Source organism: Aspergillus foveolatus, assembly GCF_047715535.1.
Source record: "Aspergillus foveolatus strain CBS 279.81 unplaced genomic scaffold BDW70scaffold_19, whole genome shotgun sequence".
NCBI lineage: Eukaryota > Fungi > Ascomycota > Eurotiomycetes > Eurotiales > Aspergillaceae > Aspergillus > Aspergillus foveolatus.
In genome coordinates this window covers 307,410-330,250 of record NW_027396083.1, presented here as the reverse complement: position 1 = coordinate 330,250, position 22,841 = coordinate 307,410, and the positions used below count along the sequence as shown (strand labels likewise).

At 51.0% G+C, this 22,841-nt stretch overlaps 8 protein-coding genes across 8 annotated transcripts; 4 read left to right on the top strand and 4 right to left on the bottom strand.

The window, feature by feature from the left end:
• Positions 1-1,340: 1,340 nt before the first annotated feature.
• Positions 1,341-1,912, top strand: BDW70DRAFT_134838 (uncharacterized protein). Its single transcript, XM_073736578.1, has 3 exons — positions 1,341-1,487; positions 1,536-1,825; positions 1,893-1,912. Exons 1-2 carry the CDS (start codon positions 1,372-1,374, stop codon positions 1,669-1,671), a joined length of 252 nt encoding a protein of 83 aa, XP_073596796.1. The 5' UTR covers positions 1,341-1,371; the 3' UTR covers positions 1,672-1,825; positions 1,893-1,912.
• A 1,157-nt stretch (positions 1,913-3,069) lies between these two features.
• On the top strand, positions 3,070-4,226 carry BDW70DRAFT_134830 (uncharacterized protein). Its single transcript, XM_073736577.1, has one exon. The coding sequence runs from the start codon at positions 3,551-3,553 to the stop codon at positions 4,121-4,123; it is 573 nt and encodes a 190-aa protein (XP_073596795.1). The 5' UTR covers positions 3,070-3,550; the 3' UTR covers positions 4,124-4,226.
• A 2,305-nt stretch (positions 4,227-6,531) lies between these two features.
• On the top strand, positions 6,532-7,764 carry BDW70DRAFT_35748 (uncharacterized protein). The gene is made up of 4 exons (XM_073743831.1): positions 6,532-6,671; positions 6,727-6,806; positions 6,858-6,949; positions 7,040-7,764. Exons 2-4 carry the CDS (start codon positions 6,771-6,773, stop codon positions 7,467-7,469), a joined length of 558 nt encoding a protein of 185 aa, XP_073596794.1. The 5' UTR covers positions 6,532-6,671; positions 6,727-6,770; the 3' UTR covers positions 7,470-7,764.
• A 1,110-nt stretch (positions 7,765-8,874) lies between these two features.
• BDW70DRAFT_134824 (origin recognition complex subunit 4) lies at positions 8,875-11,718 on the bottom strand. The gene is made up of 3 exons (XM_073736576.1): positions 11,687-11,718; positions 9,810-11,631; positions 8,875-9,737 (listed from the first exon to the last, which is right to left on the bottom strand). The coding sequence occupies exons 2-3, from the start codon at positions 11,400-11,402 to the stop codon at positions 9,117-9,119; spliced, it is 2,214 nt and encodes a 737-aa protein (XP_073596793.1). The 5' UTR covers positions 11,403-11,631; positions 11,687-11,718; the 3' UTR covers positions 8,875-9,116.
• A 185-nt stretch (positions 11,719-11,903) lies between these two features.
• On the bottom strand, positions 11,904-15,288 carry BDW70DRAFT_35708 (putative PHD finger and SET domain protein). Its single transcript, XM_073743830.1, has one exon. It carries the CDS (start codon positions 14,994-14,996, stop codon positions 12,285-12,287), a length of 2,712 nt encoding a protein of 903 aa, XP_073596792.1. The 5' UTR covers positions 14,997-15,288; the 3' UTR covers positions 11,904-12,284.
• Positions 15,289-17,527: 2,239 nt separating this feature from the next.
• Positions 17,528-19,066, bottom strand: BDW70DRAFT_159287 (putative proline permease; the record flags this gene model as incomplete). The annotated part of the gene is made up of 1 exon (XM_073740669.1): positions 17,528-19,066. The coding sequence occupies one exon, from the start codon at positions 19,064-19,066 to the stop codon at positions 17,528-17,530; it is 1,539 nt and encodes a 512-aa protein (XP_073596791.1).
• Positions 19,067-19,765: 699 nt separating this feature from the next.
• Positions 19,766-20,848, bottom strand: BDW70DRAFT_159286 (putative nuclear pore protein (SEH1); the record flags this gene model as incomplete). Its single annotated transcript, XM_073740668.1, has 2 exons — positions 19,766-20,608; positions 20,663-20,848. 2 exons carry the CDS (start codon positions 20,846-20,848, stop codon positions 19,766-19,768), a joined length of 1,029 nt encoding a protein of 342 aa, XP_073596790.1.
• Positions 20,849-21,186: 338 nt separating this feature from the next.
• On the top strand, positions 21,187-22,693 carry BDW70DRAFT_159285 (UDP-N-acetylglucosamine--dolichyl-phosphate N-acetylglucosaminephosphotransferase; the record flags this gene model as incomplete). Its single annotated transcript, XM_073740667.1, has 3 exons — positions 21,187-21,431; positions 21,484-21,664; positions 21,719-22,693. 3 exons carry the CDS (start codon positions 21,187-21,189, stop codon positions 22,691-22,693), a joined length of 1,401 nt encoding a protein of 466 aa, XP_073596789.1.
• Between the last annotated feature and the right edge of the window lie 148 nt (positions 22,694-22,841).

The following is a 22,841-nucleotide window of genomic DNA, read 5'->3' as shown; positions in this document are numbered from 1 at the left end:
TCTGTTAGATACTGTAATCGTATTCCGTGGTCTTTCCACATTATTGAAATTCACCTTTGTTCCAAAGACGGGAACTGAAAAATCCTATGGGTATGGTGCTATGCTAGACGGACAAATACGGTAAATTACATTATCGGGGGCGACTAACGGGAGAAACTGTTTCCGTTCCTGATTGTTACCGTCGGAAAACAGCCACTCAGCCCACTTCCATCACCTTCTGGATGGCTTCGATCTTGTCTTACATTTTAATATCTCTGACAGAGAGCCTCCATACTCAAATCGTCCATCACTACTCGTATTGAGAAAAGCGGCTTTGGACCTGCGTCAGCAGCGTGGTCACCGCAAACCGCCAGCTTCTCTACGCACCTTCCAATTTAAGTAAGATCCTTCTGGGCCGCTGACCCATACACCATTCAACCAATCATCGAGGCGTGAGAGCGGCTGCTTTCCGGTTGTGGATTAGTGCATTAGTAGTCCCATTCCCGAGTCCAGACCAAACGCGCTTCAAGCAGGATTTGCGACGGTCCGTCTTTCACACCAATCTTCTTGCGATGCGCGTCCATGATTATTGGAAGGCGGCTTGCATCGACTGTGCCAGATGGATCTGTTGGTGGTGTTGTACTTATACGTACGACGTTATTTCCCTTGCTCCCACCGTGGCCGCCTTCCTGCCCACGTGGAATTCCACGCTGCGGCTTGGGAACCCTGGCGGATGGTGCTACCGAAGACGCGTGTCACGTGAGTTACGCACTTAATGCAGATCTCAACTCAGGGAATCTGCCCTCGCGTGCCATAAGGAGACCTAGAAGGCTTCCGCTCAGATACCTGTGGCTTGCACAGGCTCGAATTCCGCATTCCTCCCTCCTCGTGTTCTTCCGTGGGCTGCTAGTTTTGGCGGTAGCAATCAATCCCCAAAAACCAGGTCTGCATTACGATACACTCAATAATGTTCATAGTTCGGGCCACACCTCCGCTAAATCCACCTAGTGGACTCTAGCGTGGCTGAGCGACTTCAGGGATCGAGCTCCTTGGAAGTTGGATGAATCATGACTTCCACCTTCCTTATTGTTGCCTAGCGAGATCCATGCGGATCCACGTGGACACACGTGGACTCGTGGAGAGAAGCGGCCGTCATTCGGGCGCCTTGGCTTAGAGTCCGCCGTTTTGAAATCGCCGCTTGAGCGGTATCTCGTGTTTTCCGTCCTTGTCATTGGCACAGAGTCTCCCTACGGACCGTCCTTTATCTGTCTCTTACCTTGTGATTACTGAGATGTCGTAAGAGCGAGTGTCATTGCCCCAGGACTCTTGTCGATGACAGTGGGAACTAACTATTCTTGGAGTTTTCCTTTCGGCAATAGCTCGGGGCTCACAATGGTGTTGTTCCCCGCAGCAAAGTATACAAGTATCCCTAGCCGTCACGCAAAGATTACGAGAGCCGCGCAGGCCGCGACAAGTCAGAAATCTCTGGTGGAGGAGACTCAAGTACTCTAATACGGATCAGAGTTATCGCCGCAATTCTGGAATGGACGTATCACTTCACCGCAAATGCTCCGCGCAGTACGGCCTTCGGAGTACCTCGACCGTTCTCCGATTCTGGCAGCCCAAACAAAAGGAGCGTATGGAGCACATGGAGCATATAGACGAAGTACAGGATATCATTTTCCTCGCTAAAGACCCTGCGCATCCCCAATAGTCCTCGGCGCTCTCCGTGGACTCCCTGGAAGCTGAGGCTCAAAAGGTTGATCGGAGATTCAATTCATGAATTAAGGTTCAGCTTAAGAAGGCCATGCAAACAAGCTGGTGATGACAAATACGCGAGTCATGGCTAATAATAATAAACCAATTTTAGTGATTGCATCTTCTTGAATCCTTCGTCGGCATTTCGAACCTACTCTGGTGTCCACCTTGAGACGCAATCAGGGAGCGGTGAGCATCGGCCCACGACCAGCGGCCCTTCTGGTCCACTTGCCTCGGAGCATTTGAACTAGTACAAAACGACCTCGGAATACTGACCTGTATTTTCCTCGAGGGAAGTTGGAACACAAGCAGCAGGCTTGTTTGCTTCATGTTTGCTGGATGCGTAAGCTCTTGGACCCAATCAGGCACTGCTGCAGACATATCGTTTCTGTGAAAAAGTGTTCGTGCTTGTGGTTTTGTTTGACGAGTCGAGGCAAGCCTGGTCCGAACCCCAATCATTCGCAGTCACAACACGCGAGTAGTAAGCAGAAACTCAAAGCATGCCGATCACTGATCACCGCGCACTTGCACCGAATATGTACAAGGGTTTTCTGTCCTGTATCACCGTGGCCTCCCCGAACTCTGATAGCAAGGGCCGAAGGATGTTCGAGACTCCCAGCTTGATATCAAGTCAGGATTCTGCCGCGTGCTTTGACGACTCTGCGAGTATCTTATGCTGTCAGAATTGTGGCTGAGGCTGGTAGATACGTTGATTATGACATAGCCCCTTAGCTTACGCGAAGCGACAAGTGTCGTCCTTTCTCCTCATCCCCACGTTTATGGACACAGCATGCGTCAGCTCAAAGGGGGAAATAAGAAGGCAAAAAGAAAAGGAAAAAGAAAAAAGAAAAAAGGAAAAAATCCGCCTGCGTCAGCTCGTTCTCGGGTGAGAGGCAACCAAGGATTGAGCCAGTCCTCTCAATCTCAAGTGTGACGAGATGATGCTGCGGTTCAAATGCGAGCCTCGTCGCAAATGCCGAGCACACGTAGTTCAACTACCGAAATAGGGGACGAGACCACGAATCTTGAAACAAGCTCACTGGAGACTATGGCGAAGTGGTATGTTCCAGCCTTAACATAGTATTCGGCAATTCCCGCTGCTATCCACTCTGGAGTTTTGGTCTCTCTATGGTAATGACTCTGTAAAGGTTTTGTGACGTTTGGAACTTACACAAAGCCTCGTAGAATGCAGCAAGGTTTTGGTCACACTTTGTGGCTGCCAGGTGGTTTGTTTGCCTCGAGAATAGACTCCAATAGTTCACTTTTACCCCAAGCTCCAGCCCGGGGAGGAAGTTTCCTAATTCAGCCAGGCGCATACGGGCCCAGTAACGGGGTCCGAGCTCTCAAGTCGAGTGATAAGCTCTGCCCATTCGTTACTTTCTTTCTGAGCTTTTGGCTTATAGGGCGCTCCCTAATACTTCTACTCAAAGGCGGGTGAACACAGACAAGAGTCGGTATTCTGTCGACAGGTCTTGTAAGTCCCTCGCTGACTTCAGCAGCGCTCCATGGGCCCACTACTCCCAACCCGCGGTTGTCCCCGGCTCCTGAAACAAATGGAGCGGGCTAGGATGGTCCTCTGTGGGTCATAAAGCGGACAAGCAATATCGTTAGTCGCGTCAACCCACGTGGCATTAAGGTGGCTGGCCAAACTTTATGCTCCATGGTTTGTCCCCGGTAAGTTTGCCTTCGCCTTCACCTACTGGGCGCCCTAAGACTATGAGCTAGATGCTAAGGAGGCAAAGAATGTGTGAGCAGACAGGATAATCTGTAGAGCATCAATCTTAAGCACTTAAAATTGCGCGAGCCTCAAAAAATGCCATTCTGGGTCCTTGGACTACTTTACAGCAGCGGTGGAGGTCTGAAACACCAAAATCAAAAGCAGTACATCAAAGAAGGACCTTTGTTGAGTTGTTTGATTGAGTCCAGGGCATCAACCGCTCAGAAATTTTTGAAAAATGCGCAACTTCTGGGTACCAATGACACGCGTGCTGTCACCTCCCCGGCATCCCCCGATACCAGGAAAATAAGTTTCAGGATCATCGACGCACCCGAATTGCCGAGAAATCTCCTCTTACCACATGGTGACGGACCGTATGATCAGACCGAACCCGAAAATCGTGGCAACTTTGGAGGATTCAGAGCGGATACTGGATATTTGCCACCGCCATTCACTACTCACCCACCGCTCACCCACCCTGGTGGAGCTGCTGGGCTTCAAGATACGGGGCGTTACGATAACTCCAGACTCAGACCGTTTAATTTTACCCTAAACGGCTACTCCGTAGAACGTTCTTCGACGCTAGAAGCTTTTGAAGTTTTGAAGGTGAGGCGAAGCCCAAGAAGAGGTGTCATATCAACTTTACCCGTGTCCAAATCTCCGCCTTAGAATATGACAGGGAAAGATTGTAGCTGACACGCGTGTCAAGTTGACATGATTTCTGTCCAGTTTCGTGTTTCATCCTACATTTCCGACTCTTTGTTAACGGGGCGTCTACCCCTTTTTGCCTCTCTATCTGGCCAACAGCAAATCAGTGTCGAAGAATATGAGATCATAAAAACCCCCTCTGATTCCATGGTTCCAGAAATGAATTAATATAATATCATCTGCCCTGTTGATGATCGCTGTCGATGATCGCTGTCCCTGATCCAGCTCACTGACTCAAGGGATGAGCCCCTTACAGGCCAAGAATTTAGAAGACTCCAGAAGGATTCTGGAAGGCCGCTAGAACGATCCCGTGTCTTGCCGCGGCCTTCGCTGACAAAATCCAGCAGGCTCCTGGCAGCGACTCTTCCCGTTTAATCTAACCGTATCTCGCAAATGCGGGCGCCTCAGTATCAGGTCTCATCCTTGTTTGGCGTCTGGGTGAGTCTGAAAGACAAGGCTGAGATTGAGTTTACTCGGGTTCGGTCACAAAGGCAACCACCAATGAGATTTATCTGTCAACCTGTCATTTCTTTCATCCCTAACCTTGGCAAAGTACCGGTGAGTCCGAGATAGATAGGTCAAAGCATCCATAGCCTCCTACTTCCAGCAGCTGACGTGTTGGAAGTTTGGGAATTTTGAGCGCGTATTCCTCCTTGACTACTAACAATAACATTGGACTATCGTTCTGAACAATCGACAGTTTTGCGCCACACTCTATGAACCGGAGAAGCTCGGATCGCTCGCCCGAAAATTGGACGATGTCGAGCGGACACGTGAGGATCTTCAAGCTTGTTACACCGCATCTCTAATTTCTTTCTAGTGGTAATCTATGTTTGCACTAGTAACTGCGGTACCATGGGCACCACAATTTTTTGTCTTCCAGAACCATGGATTCTTCTTCTTTTAATGCCACGAGGGTGGCAAATCTAGGAGAATCCCGATCGATCATCGAAATCGACCCAGCGTACCAAAATTCAACGGCAACCGAACCCCTTATGGCGTCAGTGTCGCTGGGTTGATCATGATCACTATCACGCCGAATCTTTAGGTCTGGCAGACGGGCAGGCAGAATACGAAGCGTGCTAAGTGCCTCGTATTTCGAATCTTACGAGGAACGCAGTCGTCAGACCCTCTCATGACTCCAGAATTTGGGGCAAAGCAAAAAATTCAGGCATATCTTTAGTCATTTGATTCGAGGCTTCGGGTCCTCTCTCGGCCACTGTCAGGACAGGACACAGCCAAGGCTAGTATTAACGATTCGGTAGCGTAGATTTTTGGTCCAATAACTATTTGCTGGCGCTGATCTTTGCGGTCCACGCGACTAGCGAACGACTACGGGAGCTGAAAAGTTAGGGTGCTCACTTGGTCGCTCTGCACTCAGGCTAGGATTGGTCAGTTCGGCTCTTGCGACATGACCTGGCGCAAGGGTTACCGAGTTGAGGACAATATAGCGGACAAGAAAGCGGGAAGAGGATTGATGAGGATTGATGCTGATATCGCTTTAGGGTGGCTGGGTGATATCACCACGTAACCTATGGGCTAAGGCTTGCCTTGGCTGTAGGGAATTGCAACACGTGCTGTGTTCCCAATAGCATGGCTGGTCAGGCATGTTTACGGAAAATCCTCTAGTCTTTCTGGCCCCAACTAAGTACAGAGACCTAGTGAGTTCGTCGGTCGTCACCCCTGTCGCGGACGATTAATTACGCGAATGTCGTGCATTAGTGCAGACGTGACAGCTTAAGCCACGGGCTAGCGGACATTTGAGAGAATGAACCGCTGCCCTCTGCCTACGAGGTTGATCATCTGCTTTTCTCCGTACTCGAAAACGGCGCATCCCTGCTGCTGTTAACAAGAGCAAGTGTTTCCGCCCATTGTCGCACAGGCTTCTCCATTAACGCCTGATATTATTATTATCGTCAATTCTGTCTGTCTGCTGTGTAACGAACCATGCCACTAGTCCGCGACTACAGCATGGATTGGCGTGGCAATTGCCTCTCTGCAGACGCAATTGCGATATTCATAGTTGATTCCGGCGCCTCCGGCTATCAACGTGGCTCGGGGGCTGGAGTCTGCTTGTCGAACTTGTACTTCAAGAACTCAGGGCTCAGTCTCTCGCGAAATGGTAGGGATTGTGGTGCTGAGTCTGCAGTATGCTGCAGATGTGCTATGTGCAGATCCTTTTAATCTTGACGGTCCACGTACGATCGGATATATGCAGATAACTCGAAGGGACCTGCCCGTCTACCTATATCAGGCTCTTGTATCCGCTGGTCAGCGAACTGGAACTTTTCTGTGGAATATTTGGGTATTGCTCATGCCCAACCCTAGTATAGGATCTGAGTCTGTCCGACTCTGACGGAATGACGGTGTCCATGTAGATTTGGATGGGCGCCATGGATTCATAGAGCTGGAAGGTGTCTGTTTCGCACTCGCTCACCAGTGACGGTTGACTGCGGTTCAGATCTCCTGTTGTTTTTGGTGCTTGCTGCTTGTTATTGGCTGCGCAAGAGTATAAGCTGTCTAACCCTATGACTCCTCTGGCTGGATCGGCTAACTGTTAGGAGAATGTCTGAAATGGCTATCGCGTGAACCAGTGACCACGCAGAGCATGTATACAGAGAGCAGGACAGGTGCTCTACGTACAGTAGAGTAGTTGGTGTCTGGAGTTCGAGACACTGAACTCACATGGAACCAGATTGTCCGCTTGCCAATCCGCTACTATGGGATTGAGGAGATGCATCAGTCTGTGCCGGCATATTCTCTAGATATATGCAAGCTTATGCGCCTGTTCGTGGGCCACAGCAATCTTCCCGATGAAAGTGCACTCGATCTCTCGTGCATTGATATCCTATTGAGACCCGGCTAACTATAGCACAGAGTAAAGAAGCAATATAACCGCAACCACACCCGCAGTCACACCATCACACTGTACACCTTGCCAAACTCGTCCAGTGTGAGGTTCCTTGCTAGAATGGTGAATACATTGCTGCTTCTTAATCCAATCAAACTTATCATAGGAAAATTCCCAACTTCGGCTTTTCATCGCGAACCCGCATCTTTGGGGGAAAAAAGCGTAACAAGGTCAGGCTCTGGTTCCCCTTGCAAACGCCGGACTTGGGGCATGGAGTATCGCACTGCCATGCTGTGCGAGACTTTCTGCTGTTCTGGTTGGGAAGGGTCTTGGATATTTCCTTCAGGAGTTGCGGTTCGTATTAGCCTGATCTGCTCGAAGAAGGCTGGGATATTCGGCGCAAACGATGTCCATGTGCCGCTAGACGGCGACATCACCTTCATCTTGGCCGTCTAAGGTAGATGCTGCTCACGTCGTAGTTTTGTTGTGTAGCTGTACTCGGTACACTCTCTCTTGTTTGTGCTCATGTTCATCCTCGTCCTCACCCCAAGGTCCGGCTCCAGGCCTTCCAATTCTAACTTGGTCATTCTCCTCAATCCATGCCGCTAGTCGTGACCAAGTTTTCCAACCGAAGTCTGGACCAACGCAAGTGCTCAGGACCTCAATAATGGTCCTGCTCCCGCTCTTCTGCGCCGAACCAATCTCGGCTCTGGCTCTGTCCCCGGGTTTTAGCAGGCCCCCAGGTCGATATCCAGAATCTGCCGATGGTACTGGTCCACATCACGGAACGTGCGCGTCCCTGGCGGTAGAATCCACAGACTCAGCTGGGGCACCAAAGTCACCCCCAACCTCGTTCTCACTCTCGCTACCACTCTCAGACCACGGGTAGGGCCTCATCAGCTGCTCCCCATTCAAGCGCTTGTGAAGCTGCGCCGGGAAATTTTTCATCGTGGGCTCCTCCATATATAGCGCTTGTGAGGAAACCGAAGTATCTTGTCTCTAGGAAGCTTTTGCGGAGCCTCGGGTCCTTCGCTTTGCTCTCCCCATGAACCTAGGCCATTGCGCGCTCTTAGACAATGGTCTACTATTGGGTTGGTTGAAGCTTGTTGAAGATTCAGCCATGATATATAGGGAAGTGGTTGAGAATCGACAACACAAGGCAGTCTCACATGATTCCCACCGATCTATATCTATATTTCTATATGCAGAACATAACGCAAGACTAATAGCCAAAAGTAATAGGCATGTACGCCTCGCGGTGAATGAAGTTTAATTGAATAGGAGTTTGAGATTTTTGAAAGAGGTTTCGTTTCTCTACTCTTCCACAACAGTGCTTCTATCGGCATGCTTATAAGCAACCAACCCTCTTGCGTGCAAGAGAGTGGACCATATATTTCTGACGACCAGGGGATTATCTAACAGCCGCTGTTTATGTAGAGCTTTGCGAGACCACTCCTTCTCTGAAATTAGCTCTACAGGTGGGCAAGGAGGCATATATCGCGGCCTCTGTCCTGAGTAGAACAGGGTAACTTAGAATGAGTGCTTGCAGAATAACAGATTAGGCCTGCACCGTGTATTCCAGATAGCACCTTAACTCAAACAGATGATGTATTGTATTACCGACTCCGGGCTATGTAGTTGTATACTAGCTATTTTGAAGTCTGAACTTTGGACTGTGTAAGTTCTGTAATTAGTTGGGCAGCGGCTGGAGGCTATAAGTTGTTACAAGTGAGTCTCAGCATCAGACCTGGAACACTATGCTAAGCGGCAGATAAACCTCTATACGAGCACGGATGGGTTAAGATGTCTCATTAGTCTGTGAGGTATAGTGTATTAGTCTAGAATGACCGAAGTCTAGAGTCTATAGTCTAGACAGCGTCCAGGTTCGCTCCCCGCACGCAACCAATACTGTACGCCGACTTGGTCCCACGCACATAAAACAACCCTGCGACGCCGGCCTGCGCCGCACGGGAAAATCCCCAAGTCCAAACCCAGTCTGTCGATAAAGGAAAATCATCTGCGGGTATTATTAAATATGGTGGCTAGGCCCTAGCCCCTCATTCCGTATCTCGCGCCTGGTTATGCCATACGCCATACATCAACCTAAGCATCGCGCCACCACCGCCCAAGGGACCCTCCCTTACCAACCAACCCCACCACCTCCTCAAAGCTGATCTCAACGCGGAACATGCGGCCATCAGCCGTGCCACTCCCACCACCAACGGGGCTAACAAGCCCCCAAGCAACAAGGCGCTCCCATGCCTCGCGTGCCACATCCCTCCCCCAGACACGCCCCGGCGTCACAGACGCCCCGGAAACAGAGGCAGAGGTCTTCGCGGAGGTCAGAAGTCGGACATATTCTGCGTAGGCGGCGGGGAAGGAGAGTGCGAGTGGGGCGAGATCTTGCGCTGCGGTTTCAGTAGAGCCTGGGTCGTATAGGGCTGTCAGGCGAGTTGCGGCGAGGAGGAGAGAGAGGGGAAGGGAGGATGGGGCTGAGGAGGGCGATGTGGAGAGAGAGGGCAGGAAGGGGAGAGGGGCGGGATCGGGGCAGGAGAGAGCGTGGGTTGAGAAGGTGCTCGGAGTGGGGATGATTGGTGAAGTGGCCAGGCTGTGAAGAAGTTCCGTGAGGGGAATCAGCGCGCTCATGAAGAATTCCCCAACGGATTTGGTTGTGTGGTATATTCTGCGCAGATGCGTTTGGAAGGCCGGATCAACCCATAGTCCCTATAGAGCAAGGCCGTGGTGTGAGCAAAAGTTTGAGACAAGTCTGACGCCAAAACAAGCCCGTAATCTTACCTGTAGGTACGCTCTCCACCCATCCAGGGCCATGATCCAGCTGTCGGACTTGACGTCCGATAAGTCATCAGCACTGGCGAATTCAGATTCTTCGAGATCTAAACCGCCTAAACAGGCATCAGAAAATACCTCAAATGTTCTCGGCAGCGGCACGTAGACGGATCTGTGGCTGAATCGGCTTTTGACTCGTTTCTCGAGCATCTCGGTAACGTCCACTTTGGTTGTCACCCCGAGAACCGCCAAGGGGGCCTTACGCGCTTGCGCGATATCAAACAGGTTGTAGAGGAGGGTTTGGCGGGGATGCGTGACAAACAGGTCAAACTCATCTAGGACAATCACGATCGACTTGGCTGTCGTCGTGGCGTTCTGGTTGTCTGCAGAGGCCTGCAATTCTTCAGGATGCGAGAGAAGAGCAAGCAACGTGGCCATGGTATCCGCATAACTGGTCACCTTTCCTGCTTCCTCTTCCGTATTCGTTTCCCGACCAAGCTGCCGCCATATCTCACGCAGCGCCAGTCGATCATCTGTATGTAAGAAGCCGTTGAGCCGGACGACATGGAAGTCGTTCTTGTGCTCTTCCTTCAGAGAGGAAACAATACTCTCTATGATGGTCGTCTTACCCGCCCCCCGCGACCCGATGAGAAGCATTGAGTTGCCTTCTCCAAAAGTAACAGTCTGCTCGATGAGTTGATGCACCTTTTGATACTCGGTATCGAGGCCCTTCAACGGGACAAGCCTCTTTCCGTTCAGCTTCTCAATTACTGTCTTAGTCAACAACTGCATCTCCTTTGTGTACCCGTTGCGGACAAACTGCTGGAAATGTTCCGCGTACGCAGGCAAAGGCTCCTCTCCCATAGCCTCATCTTGCCCACTTAAATGGCCCTGGGCGATACCGTTCTGCAGCTGTATGTTAACAAGATCATCCAATGCATCTGGAAAATCATCCGGAGATTCCCCGTCTGCGTCCCCATTCTTGTCACCACCTTTGGACTCATCTGCCCTTGTCTCAGCAAACCGCACAGAAGTTCTCTTTGAACGCGTCCGTGCAGGCCGTCTAGCCTTCGGCTCAGGCGACACAGATTCATCATCAACATCCTCGTCCTCCTCCTCGTCCTCCTCTTCATCCTCCTCTTCATCCTCCTCCTCATCCTTATTATCGGTTCCCGCCTCCGATGCACTCCGCTGTAGCGACCGGCGCGGCTGTCGCCGTGCACTTCTAGACGCAGACCGGGGCAAATTCTCTGTAGTCACTGCCGTAGACGTAGATGTAGACGTCACCGCATCCTTCTCCTTCCCCGGCGTCGACCTCGATTTTTTCACCGATCCCGTGTGTACAACCTCATCCTCATACCGCTGCGGTGCTTTTCTTTGGCGCCCGCTTGATCGCAATCCCGCCCGAGAAGGGGTAGCGTCTGTTCGTGTGTCTGTGTTTGCGTCTCCGTTGCTGCCATTAGCAGTATTCGTTTCTGCGGCGTTCGAGGCTTCGTGAGTCTGCAGCGGTGTCGCAACGTCTTGCATCGTGGTGTCGCCATCTCTATCCATGCCCGTGGAGTCGGACACTCGTCTTCTTTTGGCTGTACGTGGTTCTTTCATATTTCGGTTGGAAAGGTGGTGTTTTAATCAGAAAGAGGAGGGAGTAGGATTCGTGAGAGCGTCACGTTAGAGAATAATTTACTGAGATCAGGACGGATAGAGGAACTCGCAGGCTGAGGGTTTTCAATGGTGCAAGAAATCAAGCTAAGTCGGTTCAAAAAGTGCTCGGCGGTTGTTAGACGAAACGTCCGCCGGGGGAAGATTGCAGAGACGGATTGTGAGAGGATATCTTGTTCGTCAGCAAAGGAGAGCGTATATAATGGGTATAATGCGCATTCACTTACTACTAGTTTGCTCCACGACATGGAGAGTCGCGGGTCTGGGGGGATGTTTGTAGCTTGCTCGAGGGATGGTATGTTCAACATTCAGGCAGAATGTCAGTGCCTCAGGCATAAAAGAGATCGGAAGTCAGGTGCACCGCCTCTACTAAAGTAGTTAATGGGCGAGGAATTCATTCATCTATTGCTGGTGAATCTACTGAAGAACCATAGGACTAGAAAATTTTAGATAAGGCAAAGCCGCAGATATCATTGGATAGTTGACGCTAGCTATCCCAGCATCATTACGGACATATTCTGAGATGAAAAGCTAGAAGACAAAGCGTGAAGCAAGCAAAGGCTGCGCGTAGAGAATCGCATGACCATGGCCTCCATCCCATAGAGAGCCGTAACCCATTAGTTATTCCCGCCAAACGCGCCAAGTACGCCACCCTCAAACCTCTCGCAAGAATAAGCACCCAAAGCCACGACGAACGCCAGTCCATTCCAATCGTTTACAAGTGAATAAAAGAGATAGCGGTAATAAAAACATGAATAAAAGAGAAGTGATTCGTCAGGTATTGGCCAGCTGTTTCCGCATCAATGACCAAATAATGAGAGTTGATCAGGAAATTGACGGAGAATGCGCGGGTTGTGATGAGCTCGAAACATGTTTCATCGTGACATCCGCCGTTGTTGGACTCGACAATGAAGAGCTGCTGTCCGGATGTATGTTACCTGTCATGGCTGAAACATCCCGTCTGTCCGAAAGCTGAGCAGGAGGGGTGGGGGGTGGCATTGCAGCCTGCGCCTGTGTCTTCTCCGATGTTGGGGTTTTTAACGACCCCCTTCGACTTAGATAGTCACCTAGACTCAGCTTCTTCTTCACAGGGCTAGGAGCAGCCAGTCCCGCTCCAGGAAGAGCAGTTCCGGGATGTTGCGAGGACGGATCCAATGTAGACGGGGATGATACAGCCGACGATATCGAGTTCGGGCTTGCCGTCGATGGAAGGCCAGTGGCAATAGCCGGAGGTAGGTGTAAATCCACACGAGTGCTGGTGACCTTGCGCGCTGGGATTCGAGCGATATGAGCTGCGCTAGACGGCCACGGTGGTGGCAGCGGGAATGCTCTGTCTGACCCCCGCCCATGGGACGGCGACATGTCCATAAAGGGGTTGCGCGTCTGTGACCGTGTCGAAGATGCTTCGGTTGGTGACTCAAGGTCTTGCATTTCCACATCTTCTTTCTCACCTGACACACTTGGGGTGGTGGCTGTCGGCGTAGGAACAAGATGGGATGAACCTTCGAATGTAGTTTTATTCGACTGAGGTGAATCAGGTTGTTGACGACTGGTATGTTCCATCCGGATCCGATCAATGTAACATCGCTTGAGGAGACGCTGGGTAAGAGGGACGAAGTTGGGCCGCTTGGAAGAAGGAGGGGATGGCATCACACCGTTGGCAACCTCGATGTCTGCCTGGACGGCAGAGTCAACGTATGGATACCGTCTGGCAGGCGTGCTAAGAGCAGAGGGTTTGCGCGGCGATCGGTGGCCACCTCCAGACAATGGGGGTGAGAATGACTGACGATCGGAAGTGCTTGGCCCAGTTGCATGAGCGGACTGCCCACTAACACGCTTTCTCCGTTTGTGGGTTGTCTGTTGATCCTGCTCTAACTGCTGGAATTTCTTTTCTGCTGCGGCAATCTTACGCCTTTCGCGAGCGGACAGCTCGGAATCCCCAAAGCCAAAGGCATCTGTGGGAGTCTGCAAGGTTGGCGTCAAATCACGACTGCGGGTCTGCCCACGGTTGGAACTCGATGCAGAACGACTGTCCGCATGATCATCGTCGTCCAAGGTCTTGACAGCTTCACTCCCAGCACGGCTGTTGTTACCAGGCGGTGATACATTGGGCTTGCTTTTTGTTTTCCTCCGTTTAGCGTGTGCTTGTTTCGCGCTTCCATCAGCAAGTTTCGGATGCCGTCGACAATCAAGACTGGAAAGCAGGCAGCTGTGTGGCGCAACGCACGCGCAGCCACCAAAATTGGCCAGCACATTGCTAATACACACAGCAGCCACTTCCTGCACACTGTCCCCGGGCTCTTGCTTGACTATCCCATTGGTAGACCCAAATAACTGGGGATCTAGATACCATGTCGCGGTAATCTCTGAATCCGGTGCGATGTCCTCTTTGGCAACAAAGCAAAAGTGATATTCAACATCATTCGTGATGTAGGTCTTCATAGTCACATTAGGACGACATGACCGCCTGGCGTAACGTAGGATACTACCTTCTTGTCGACTGTCGATGTAAATCGGGAGCTGGGGATGGAAAAAGACAAACGGCTCGGGGTGTCGCAACTCTTGCCAACGGTTACCGGGATCAAGGCAATAATCACGTAACAGACCAATCTTGCCTGTGATTTCACCAACAATCTCGTCTTTACCGACAGCATTTTGGGTCTTGAGAACCTTCCAAGTCGGATGCTTGCCGCCAAATTCGGTACTAGGATCTGTTACTGAATTGAGAGACAGGGAAGGCCAATGGGATCGATCCAAAGTTGCGCCAGACCTGGTGAATATCTCGTCCGCAGAGCGACCGTTGGCCACCTTAGCGAGTGAGACGTGATCTTTCACCCACGAGGCCAAATCAGCGGCAAGTGTTAGATTGACAAAAAGATTACCGTCCATATCAGCATGCCCATGATCTTGATCGTACAGGTGGAGAAACTCATTAGAGTAGAGAGGAATTGAGGGGCCGAACGACTTGATTGGGCTCAAAGAGGCCGCGGTGCGCTTGCGACTGTCAGAGGTAAGCGCCGAATTCCCGGGCAAAGAGTTGACCGAGCCTGACGCGCGATGGCCAGTTTTTGCCTTCTTTAACGGAGGCTGTTCGCGACTGCTCGACTCTGACCGCTGATGGAAACCATTTACTTGATCCGCATGATCCTTCGCCTTCTTTTTGTGACTCTTCGTTCCTGATCGTTTAGCTTTCCGGTCACCGCCATCGCTTTGCTCCCTGAGGCGCCTCTGTCGCTCTGTGGCGCGCCGACCGTCAAGATGACGGGGCTCACAATCGACACAGTTGTGGACTTCTGGGACATCCCGACCATGGTAATAGCATTCAATATGCTGCCACGTTTCGCAACCCTCGCAGAAGACTGTATTCCCATCATCATCTTCGAACGCACAAATGCATTTGATGGTATACGGCTCCTCCTCTTCAGCTGGGACCGAATCTGACACGGCGCCGTTGACGATGGGTGAGTCCAGAGGGGCGGTGACCGGGAAAGGCTCCGTGGTTGGATGCGTGATGGCGACTGGGGAGGTCTCTGTCATAATCCGACAGAACCACCCTCGGACGTCTAATGCAAAGCGCGCTGGTATTTGTACTTGCAAGGAGCGGCGTATGGGATCGATTATATCCCTAACCACATATCACGAAAGCCTTTGCCTAAGGCAATACCTGCTTTCAACTAGCGATCCACCAAGCTACTCAGTGTAATGTCACGACCTAGAATCTTTCACGACCTGATTCGATGGCTGCAGAGCGTACTGAAGAGCCAGAGCTGGCTGCAGAAAGGCGAGGTTCGTCCGACGGCTTCACAACCCAATGTTGTTCAAATGAGGAGTAGGGCCGGGTCAATCGATACAGCAATTCGAGTAAGTGGCGGTTCTAATAAGGACGTCGTCCACCGTGTCGTCTGCGACCGTGGGAAAGGAGGAGATTGTCGAGGGTCGAGAACCGAGGAAAGCGAGTGGGCGAGTGAGGCATGAATCGCATGGAGAAGAAAGCGAGCGAGGAGAAAGACAGCAGTGGGCCAGTTCAAGAGAGAAGCGGAATAGACAGGATGATGGATAGAAGGGATGGTTGAAATAGGAGAATGAGAAAGGGAGGTGAAGGGCGAGGGTGAAGGACGGGAATGTGGGAGGAACAGACGGAACAATATGACGGAGAGCACTCGAGAAGAGCAGTTGAGGTGGACCAACGCGGGTCAAGCGAGAAAGGTGATCGGTCGGATCGAGGACGAAAAGGAAGCGAGAGATCAAGGACAGAATGCAAGAGACGGAAGAGGAGGGAGGGTGAGAAGACACAGGACAGGACCGGACAGGATAGGACTGGACTGGACGGGCTAAAGCCACGGATGGGCCATTCAAGCGGCGCGTCCAAGACCCAAGGTAAAAAAGGAAAAGCGCGGAATAATTTTTCCCACCCGATCGAAGCTTTCTGGGGGAGTGCGGTGGTCGATCAGGAGCCCTACGCCGGTGAGAGCATTTTCACTGTGTTATATGAATGTGAGTTGTAGCAGTCGTTAGGGTGGATAATAGCCTGGTAAAAAACGGAGAGTAAAATCATGATGAAAGGGAGGGATCGCATCTGGAAAAGAGGAGGGGAAGTCGACGCGAGCGAGCGAGGATCCCGTTGGACGGATGCGAGCTCGAAGCTGGGAATGATGCCTAGTTCTTGAGGCACCACTGCTGCTTTCCGCCTCGGGTTAACTGCCTGAGGCCGCGACAATAGCTGGAATGAGCTAGTCCGGAAGAAGTATAACATGATGCGGAGTGCCAAGACCCAGGTTGGGCATAGCGGAGGAATCATTCGGGGAGCCAAAGACAGGCCGATCATGCTGTTGTCAGTGAAGGATCAAAGGCCTAATGCTCTGTAGCTCGTGTTTTTCAACCAGCAGAGAGATACCAGTGAAATATCGACAGCAGCCGCGGGGAGTCATGAAGAGGGGCTTGCTCTCAAGCAGTCGAACCATCTCCGCGCTCCATAGATACTCTAGGGAAGCGGAACGCAAGAGAGTGGCTGGAAAGTGAGAACTGAAAGAGCATTGCACCCTAGTTAAACTGGGTGTAAAGGAGGGAAAGAAGAAGAGAGAAGTTGCGTAGCAGACACCAAAAAGAGGAATGTCAGGGAGCGATAAATAGATCTGGAGATCAGCACGAAGTTGGAGAGAATATCAGATGAGACGGGTTCGTGCCAGGCTCCCACCCGGTATATTGGGCTTAAATGAATCCTGATAAGCCGTCCCTCAATCGGGGACATTCTGGGACAATCTGTTGCGGGCAGAGAACTGCTCAATGTGGTGAGACGGGATAGTCCGGCTTGCGAGAGAACTGTTTTGGAAAGTGGTGAATCCGTCGTTTTACAGGAGAAAGAAAAGTCTAAAAACAAAAGACAGAAAGGCGAAGGGGAACAAAGTCACGGAGTGATAAGCAAATCATCTGAGCCCGGAAAAAGGATTGGGAAGTAACATGATCTTCCTTGGGGAGCGGTGCAAAAGAAGCGAGAGACACAGAGGGGCCTGAGCAGTGGCCATAGCCTAGTGCAGGGAACATCGACTGAGAGAACATGAGTTGGAATCGTCGGTCAATGACCAGAGCTGGAGCATGCTCTGGCTGATAGGTGAGGAATATGGGATGGCCGCGACATCCAGGCCCTGAATCTTAAGAGCCTGTCAAGTAATCATCATAAAATAATAATGATACCGAGTTTCGGCGAGGTCTTCTCCTCCTTTTTAGGGGCTGCGAACTTGGTGTGTGGCGAATTCAGCGGGGAGGGAAACTAGCGGAGATGCAGTGTGTCGACGGAAATGGCCTGGAAGGATGCCCGGTGCTTAAGGCAGCGTACGCCAGACCTCCATCTCTGCCAGCCTGCTCTACACAATATACTTCTACGCTGCATCCCATACAACATAAAACAAGAACAGTTGAATAATAGACGTATATCTCCAGCCACCACCTTGAAACAGAACGGGAAATAACAATAAGTGGCTCAAAAAACAGAATGACACGGCTCAAAACATCAATCAAACTAGATATGCACTAGGGTACTTTGCCTGAAGAGGAACCCAGGTTGCCACAGTCTATCCTCGAGAATTGACAGCATGCGTAGGCGTAGTCGATAACTCGTCCTCCGGTCTTCGGGCTTGCATTTCTTCCATTTCAATGACTTGGTCTTGGGGCTGATCTTCGTCCTCATCACCACGGTATTCGACCACGTGTGGTTCCAATCGGGCAGCCTTCTTCCGGACAGCAACTACGAGTCGATGTCCGCCGTAAAAAAGACCAAACAAGTTAAGCGCAATATGGGCGGGGATCCCGTTCAGGGGATTCAACCCATGGCGAGGTGCAACCATGATTTGCGAGAGATTGAGCATAATCAACAAGACACTGGCACCCAGTGCGAAATATGTCCCAAAGGGCTGGATAAAGGATCGATGCAGAGGCATGATTTCTGATTTCTTGACCATTCTTCGGAACCGCAGGTACGCTACAAGCGAACAGACCCAGGAAACATAACCGATGGTGGTTATGAAAAACATTAGATAGTTGTACACCTCAGAGCTCGAAATGGCCATGCACAGGAAGCATAGCCAGGTGAATCCTGCTGAGATGGCGACGGACATATAAGGAACATTCCATCGATTGCGAATCATGAACAATGCTGGAGCGTGACCCGTCTCGGCCATTGTAGACAGCATGCGGGAAGCCAGATTGAGAAAGGAGCGTCCAGAGGCCACAGAAGAAAGGAAAATCAACCCACTTCCCACGGCAGGTATTAAACGAATTCTGGAGTCAACGAGACCAACCATGTAAGGCGAGAGTCCGGCACCAATGAAGGAATTGTTAAGTCTCAGATCGTCATATGGGGCCATCAGAGTGGTAGTTAACGTGCTCAGCATGTAAAGTATGAACATGATGAGATTGCTGTTCCTAGTGTACTTGAAAATGCTATTTCCCGGCTCCGAGTCATGGTCTTCGGCGACTTGCACGGTTAACTCCGGAAGAAAGACGAAAGATATCGTACTGCAAAGGATGCAGAACAGAAAGCCAAGAAAGCGCCCCAGATCGCCGATAAGTAGGAACTCAGCAAAGGGACCGGGGCGAACCCAATACTCAAAGCCTCCCACAGCGGCACCGGGTTGGCTGGCGCGGATAGCGAGGTAAAAGGAGATGATGGCAAGCCCGATTGTGGCCAGGAATTTTATCCCCGTAAAGAACGCTTGCGACCTTCTGAAGAACTTTTCGGGCAGCATATTGAAGAAGAATATAACGAACATCATGCCGCCCATGCGCAATGCAAGGCTCGCGCTCGGTTCCCATAGCCCAAGGTGGACCATCCCAGCGGTGACTTCAAAAGGAACAAGCAGGCTGAGGCCAATCCATCTAAGGTAGGCTATTGCGAACCCCACATGACTCGAAATATAATGGTAATTATGAGCGAGCATCGCGCCATTCCGAGTAATTGAGTGAGTTGAAATTTCAGCAACGGCAGTCGTCACACAGTATGTCATTGCGGATATGAATACATAGGCGATAATGAGCGAGGCAGGGCCGCCGGCCGCGAGCGCCTGGCCCGTTCCGACAAAGAGGCCGGTTCCCAAAGTTGGGCCCACCGTCATAGTTTTCTTATAGTTTTCGATAATTTTCGATAAGAATAGCGACGAAGAATAGGCTCGGGTAAGTCATAGACACATGAGGGGAGGTGACAAGTAGGTAGGAGGTCAACAATAAAAGCAGAGGAAGAATTCAGGATTGGAGTACCTTCGACCCATGATCCGCGCTGCGTGGTGCCTGCCTTTCGGGCGTCTCGGTTGGTTGTAAATTGGGTAAGAGCTCAGTTTGATGATGTCGACGTTTGTCAAAAGGGAAGGAGCGGGATTTAGACCTCGAAGGGCGTACGTCAAACTCAGGGCATGATTCCATGACAAAAGCAAGGACGACTCAAGTACTAGAAATAAAGCCTGATGATGGGTATCACTGTCTTAAAAAAAAAAAAAAAAGCAAGGAGAAATAAGGTGAAGGGAAAAGAACACCGTGCCCTCAAAAAAGGCAAATGTAGACAACCGTGTCGCCAATTACCAGAATTCAACCTCCAGTAGCTCCAAGACCAGGGCTCGCGATGCTGCGGCATGAACGTGGGGAAGAGATGACATGTACTCATTTTGTTTCACTATCAGTCATCTCCGTCTCTGCATATTCGAGCCATTCCCCAGATAGAGCTCTTTTCCAAAATCTGACCACCCCATCATCCCCAGAAGAAATAAGGCAATCACCTGCATGGTCATTAGCGAAACCAATAATACAGTGAATCGAAGGAACTAACCGGCGTAGGAGAACCCGACCTGCCATACATCGAGATGCTTGCTATCGATACATGCTACTTCCTTGTAAGAATGCTTGAACAGCGAATCACCCGTTGCGGGCCGGCTGGTCATGGACATAGGCGCACGATTCGCCAGAGCTGAGCCTATCCCTGACTGCACTGTGGTGCGGGACGATTGAGATTGTGCGGACGATTGGGCGTGGTTGCGATCGGTATCTCGCGCATTGTTGGACGATAGGGAGGTATACACCTCGAAAATTCGAACAAAGCCGTCTTTGCATCCGCTGGCGATGAGATCATAGCCGCGAACTGAGCCATTAGCCCAGGATATATCCCTAACCAGCCCTCCATGCCCTTTCAACTCTACAGCATGGTAAAAGCGACGGTTGGCATCAGTCCGGAAGATCTTCACGCTGTCCATAGCCGCAACTACAAGAGACAGGCTCTTCCGGTCCCAGGAGGGTAAAATGGAGTGGGTGATATCTATAGGGTCGTGATGAAACTGCACTTTGAAGCTCGTCTCCTCCCCACGCTGGGGCGCGGCGCAGACCCTGAATTCGTCGACAGTCTGCCAGTCAGCGAGCGAGTCTGGGCTGACAGGTTCCATGACTCTCAGGAAGCCGTCGCGCGTTATAACGGCCAGCCATGATTCAAGGTCAATGTTGCGGAAATCAAGTGAGACATATGGGTGCCGTTGTGGCGCCATCAAGCGAAAGATTGATCTGAAACGGCGGCCAGAGTTCGGCGGCTGAGTGACATCTTCCTGCCATATTTTCAGCTTCATGTCCTCGCCCACACTCCCAATATGCTGGCCAGTGAAAGGCCCATTCCAGGTTGCCTGCGGTAACGGATCGTTAATACATACAATTCACCAAAAAGGGGGCAACCTTACATCACGTATCTCCGCATCATGGGCACGCCAAGTGTCAGTTAGCTGCCATTCGCCATCTTTCTGGTCCCAGACCTTCATGCGATGGTCCGACGAAGCGGTAACTATGCGGTTGCCATAGAAGTTGAACTTCGTCACAGTCACTAGATCCCGATGACCAGCGTCAAAGTCAGAAAAACCGGCAGACATTTCTGGCCAGCTCACAGTTCCAATCGAAAGATCTGGACCCTGCAAGACATACAGCTGAACGCGTACTAGTACTACGAATGAGGTGCCCACGGACTGACCGAATCGGATTGGACTTCGCGTTGGTCATGTGAGCGATAAGGCATACATGCTCTCATACCGCCTTTACATTGCTTTGTACCCACCGGCAGAATCCATTGACAACGTAAGCTCCGCGTATGTATTTTGCGTATTCTGCGTATACTTCGTTGAAGCCAGATTGCAGGAATTGAGCCTCAACCACTTCCCGTGAAATAGTGAGGAAACTCGGAGTGGGATGCGGCCTGCTACTCCTATACAAGATGGCTGTTGCTGCATCAAATTCCCTCTCCCCTCGAGAGACCTGGAGTCTCTTGGTCCTCGCAGGCGCCTGTCTCGGCGTGCTGGTCAACACGTTTGAGGGAGAGGGTGCCCCCTTGGTGTCATCCATTGCATTCAGTGGTATCGCATTCGCTGTGACCTTCAGTATGATAAGATGGCTTGGTCCTGTCTTTATTCGAGCCGGCTTGAGTGGGAAAGACATGGCCAAGCCAAACCGTCCAGTTATGTAGGTTCGCCCGGTCATTCGTACTTGCAGAAAGACTGATGCCTCGATGTAGACCGGAAACTATGGGCGCCGTCTGCGCGGTGGTGTATCTCCTGGTACTCATCTTCTTCATTCCGTTTGCTTTCTACAAGGACATCGTGGCAGCCACTTCGGGCGGCGGCAACCGCGATGTCGTCCTTGAAGTTCACCATGTGGAAACGGGCCGGAGTCTGCACAGATTTCCTCATGAGAAGGTTGGTATTCTTGTCTTTACATCTCGGTATGGCGACTGACAAGGCATCCCTCAGCTTGCATCGTATCTCTCCGGTCTCTTGTCACTCCAATGCATTGTCATTCTTGGGATCGGCGATGATCTTCTTGACATCCGGTGGAGACACAAAGTACTAATCCCAGCTTTCGGTGCCATCCCAATGCTTATGGTCTACTTTGTGGACTTTGGTGTTACGCATGTCGTTGTCCCAGTGCCGTTGCGGCCGTACCTCGGCGCCTTCCTTGACCTTGGCTTCTTGTACTACGTCTATATGGCCGCCGTTGCTATCTTCTGCCCAAACTCGATCAACATGCTAGCGGGAATCAACGGGGTCGAGGTTGCTCAGTCGCTTGTGATTGCTGTATTACTCATGATCAACGATGCGCTGTATCTGATTACGCCGTCCCGGCACCCTGCAACGGATTCCCACCTTTTCTCTCTCTACTTTCTACTCCCGTTCGTGGGAGTCTCGTTAGCACTGCTGTGCCACAACTGGTATCCGTCCAAAGCATTCGTGGGAGACACATACTGCTACTTCGCCGGCATGGTCTTTGCCGTTGTTGGGATACTAGGGCATTTCAGTAAAACACTGCTGCTCCTATTTATCCCGCAGATATTCAATTTCGTTTACTCGGTGCCGCAGCTTTTTCACATCATCCCTTGCCCTAGACACAGGCTCCCCAAGTTCAACGCAAAGACTGGATTGGTGGACGCGTCGGTGACTGAATGGAATGTTCCTCCTTCGCCCTTGCTCGCCATGGCTCTAGAGCTGCTGCACAGCCTTCGCCTGGCGCGGGTCCGAAAAAACGAACAAGGCCAGATAGTCGAATCAAGCAATCTGACCATTCTCAACTTGTGGCTGGTATGGATGGGCCCCATGAGGGAAGATAGGCTGGCGTTGAGCATAATAGCTGTTCAAGCTGTATGTGGACTTTTCGGACTGTTTGTGCGCCATTGTCTGGCATTGTTGGTGTTTCCGTCAGACAACTTAACATTTGGGGTTAACTTATAGAGTCAGCTTGTATATAATAATTCACTAGGAGAACCCTAGCTACCTCTAAACCCGCGTCTACATTATCCCAGGACCAGATTCTGCTCAAGACTGTTTTCGTGGTTTATTATAAAGTGTTGAATAATCAAGAACCAACGCCGGTTGCTGA

What these genes read in the sequence shown, in the direction of transcription:
- BDW70DRAFT_35708 (XM_073743830.1), bottom strand. Translation starts at nt 14,996, where the DNA reads ATGACAGAGACCTCCCCAGTCGCCATCACGCATCCAACCACGGAGCCT.
- BDW70DRAFT_35748 (XM_073743831.1), top strand. Translation starts at nt 6,771, where the DNA reads ATGTATACAGAGAGCAGGACAGGTGCTCTACGTACA. An exon ending in GGACAGGTGCTCTACGTACA is followed by an intron (nt 6,807 to 6,857) that starts GTAGAGTAGTTG and finishes ACATGGAACCAG; the next exon opens with ATTGTCCGCTTGCCAATCCG. An exon ending in ATATGCAAGCTTATGCGCCT is followed by an intron (nt 6,950 to 7,039) that starts GTTCGTGGGCCA and finishes ACTATAGCACAG; the next exon opens with AGTAAAGAAGCAATATAACC.
- BDW70DRAFT_134824 (XM_073736576.1), bottom strand. Translation starts at nt 11,402, where the DNA reads ATGAAAGAACCACGTACAGCCAAAAGAAGACGAGTGTCCGACTCCACG. An exon ending in GGTGGAGAGCGTACCTACAG is followed by an intron (nt 9,738 to 9,809) that starts GTAAGATTACGG and finishes CTTGCTCTATAG; the next exon opens with GGACTATGGGTTGATCCGGC.
- BDW70DRAFT_134830 (XM_073736577.1), top strand. Translation starts at nt 3,551, where the DNA reads ATGCCATTCTGGGTCCTTGGACTACTTTACAGCAGCGGTGGAGGTCTG.
- BDW70DRAFT_134838 (XM_073736578.1), top strand. Translation starts at nt 1,372, where the DNA reads ATGGTGTTGTTCCCCGCAGCAAAGTATACAAGTATCCCTAGCCGTCAC. An exon ending in GTGGAGGAGACTCAAGTACT is followed by an intron (nt 1,488 to 1,535) that starts CTAATACGGATC and finishes TGGACGTATCAC; the next exon opens with TTCACCGCAAATGCTCCGCG.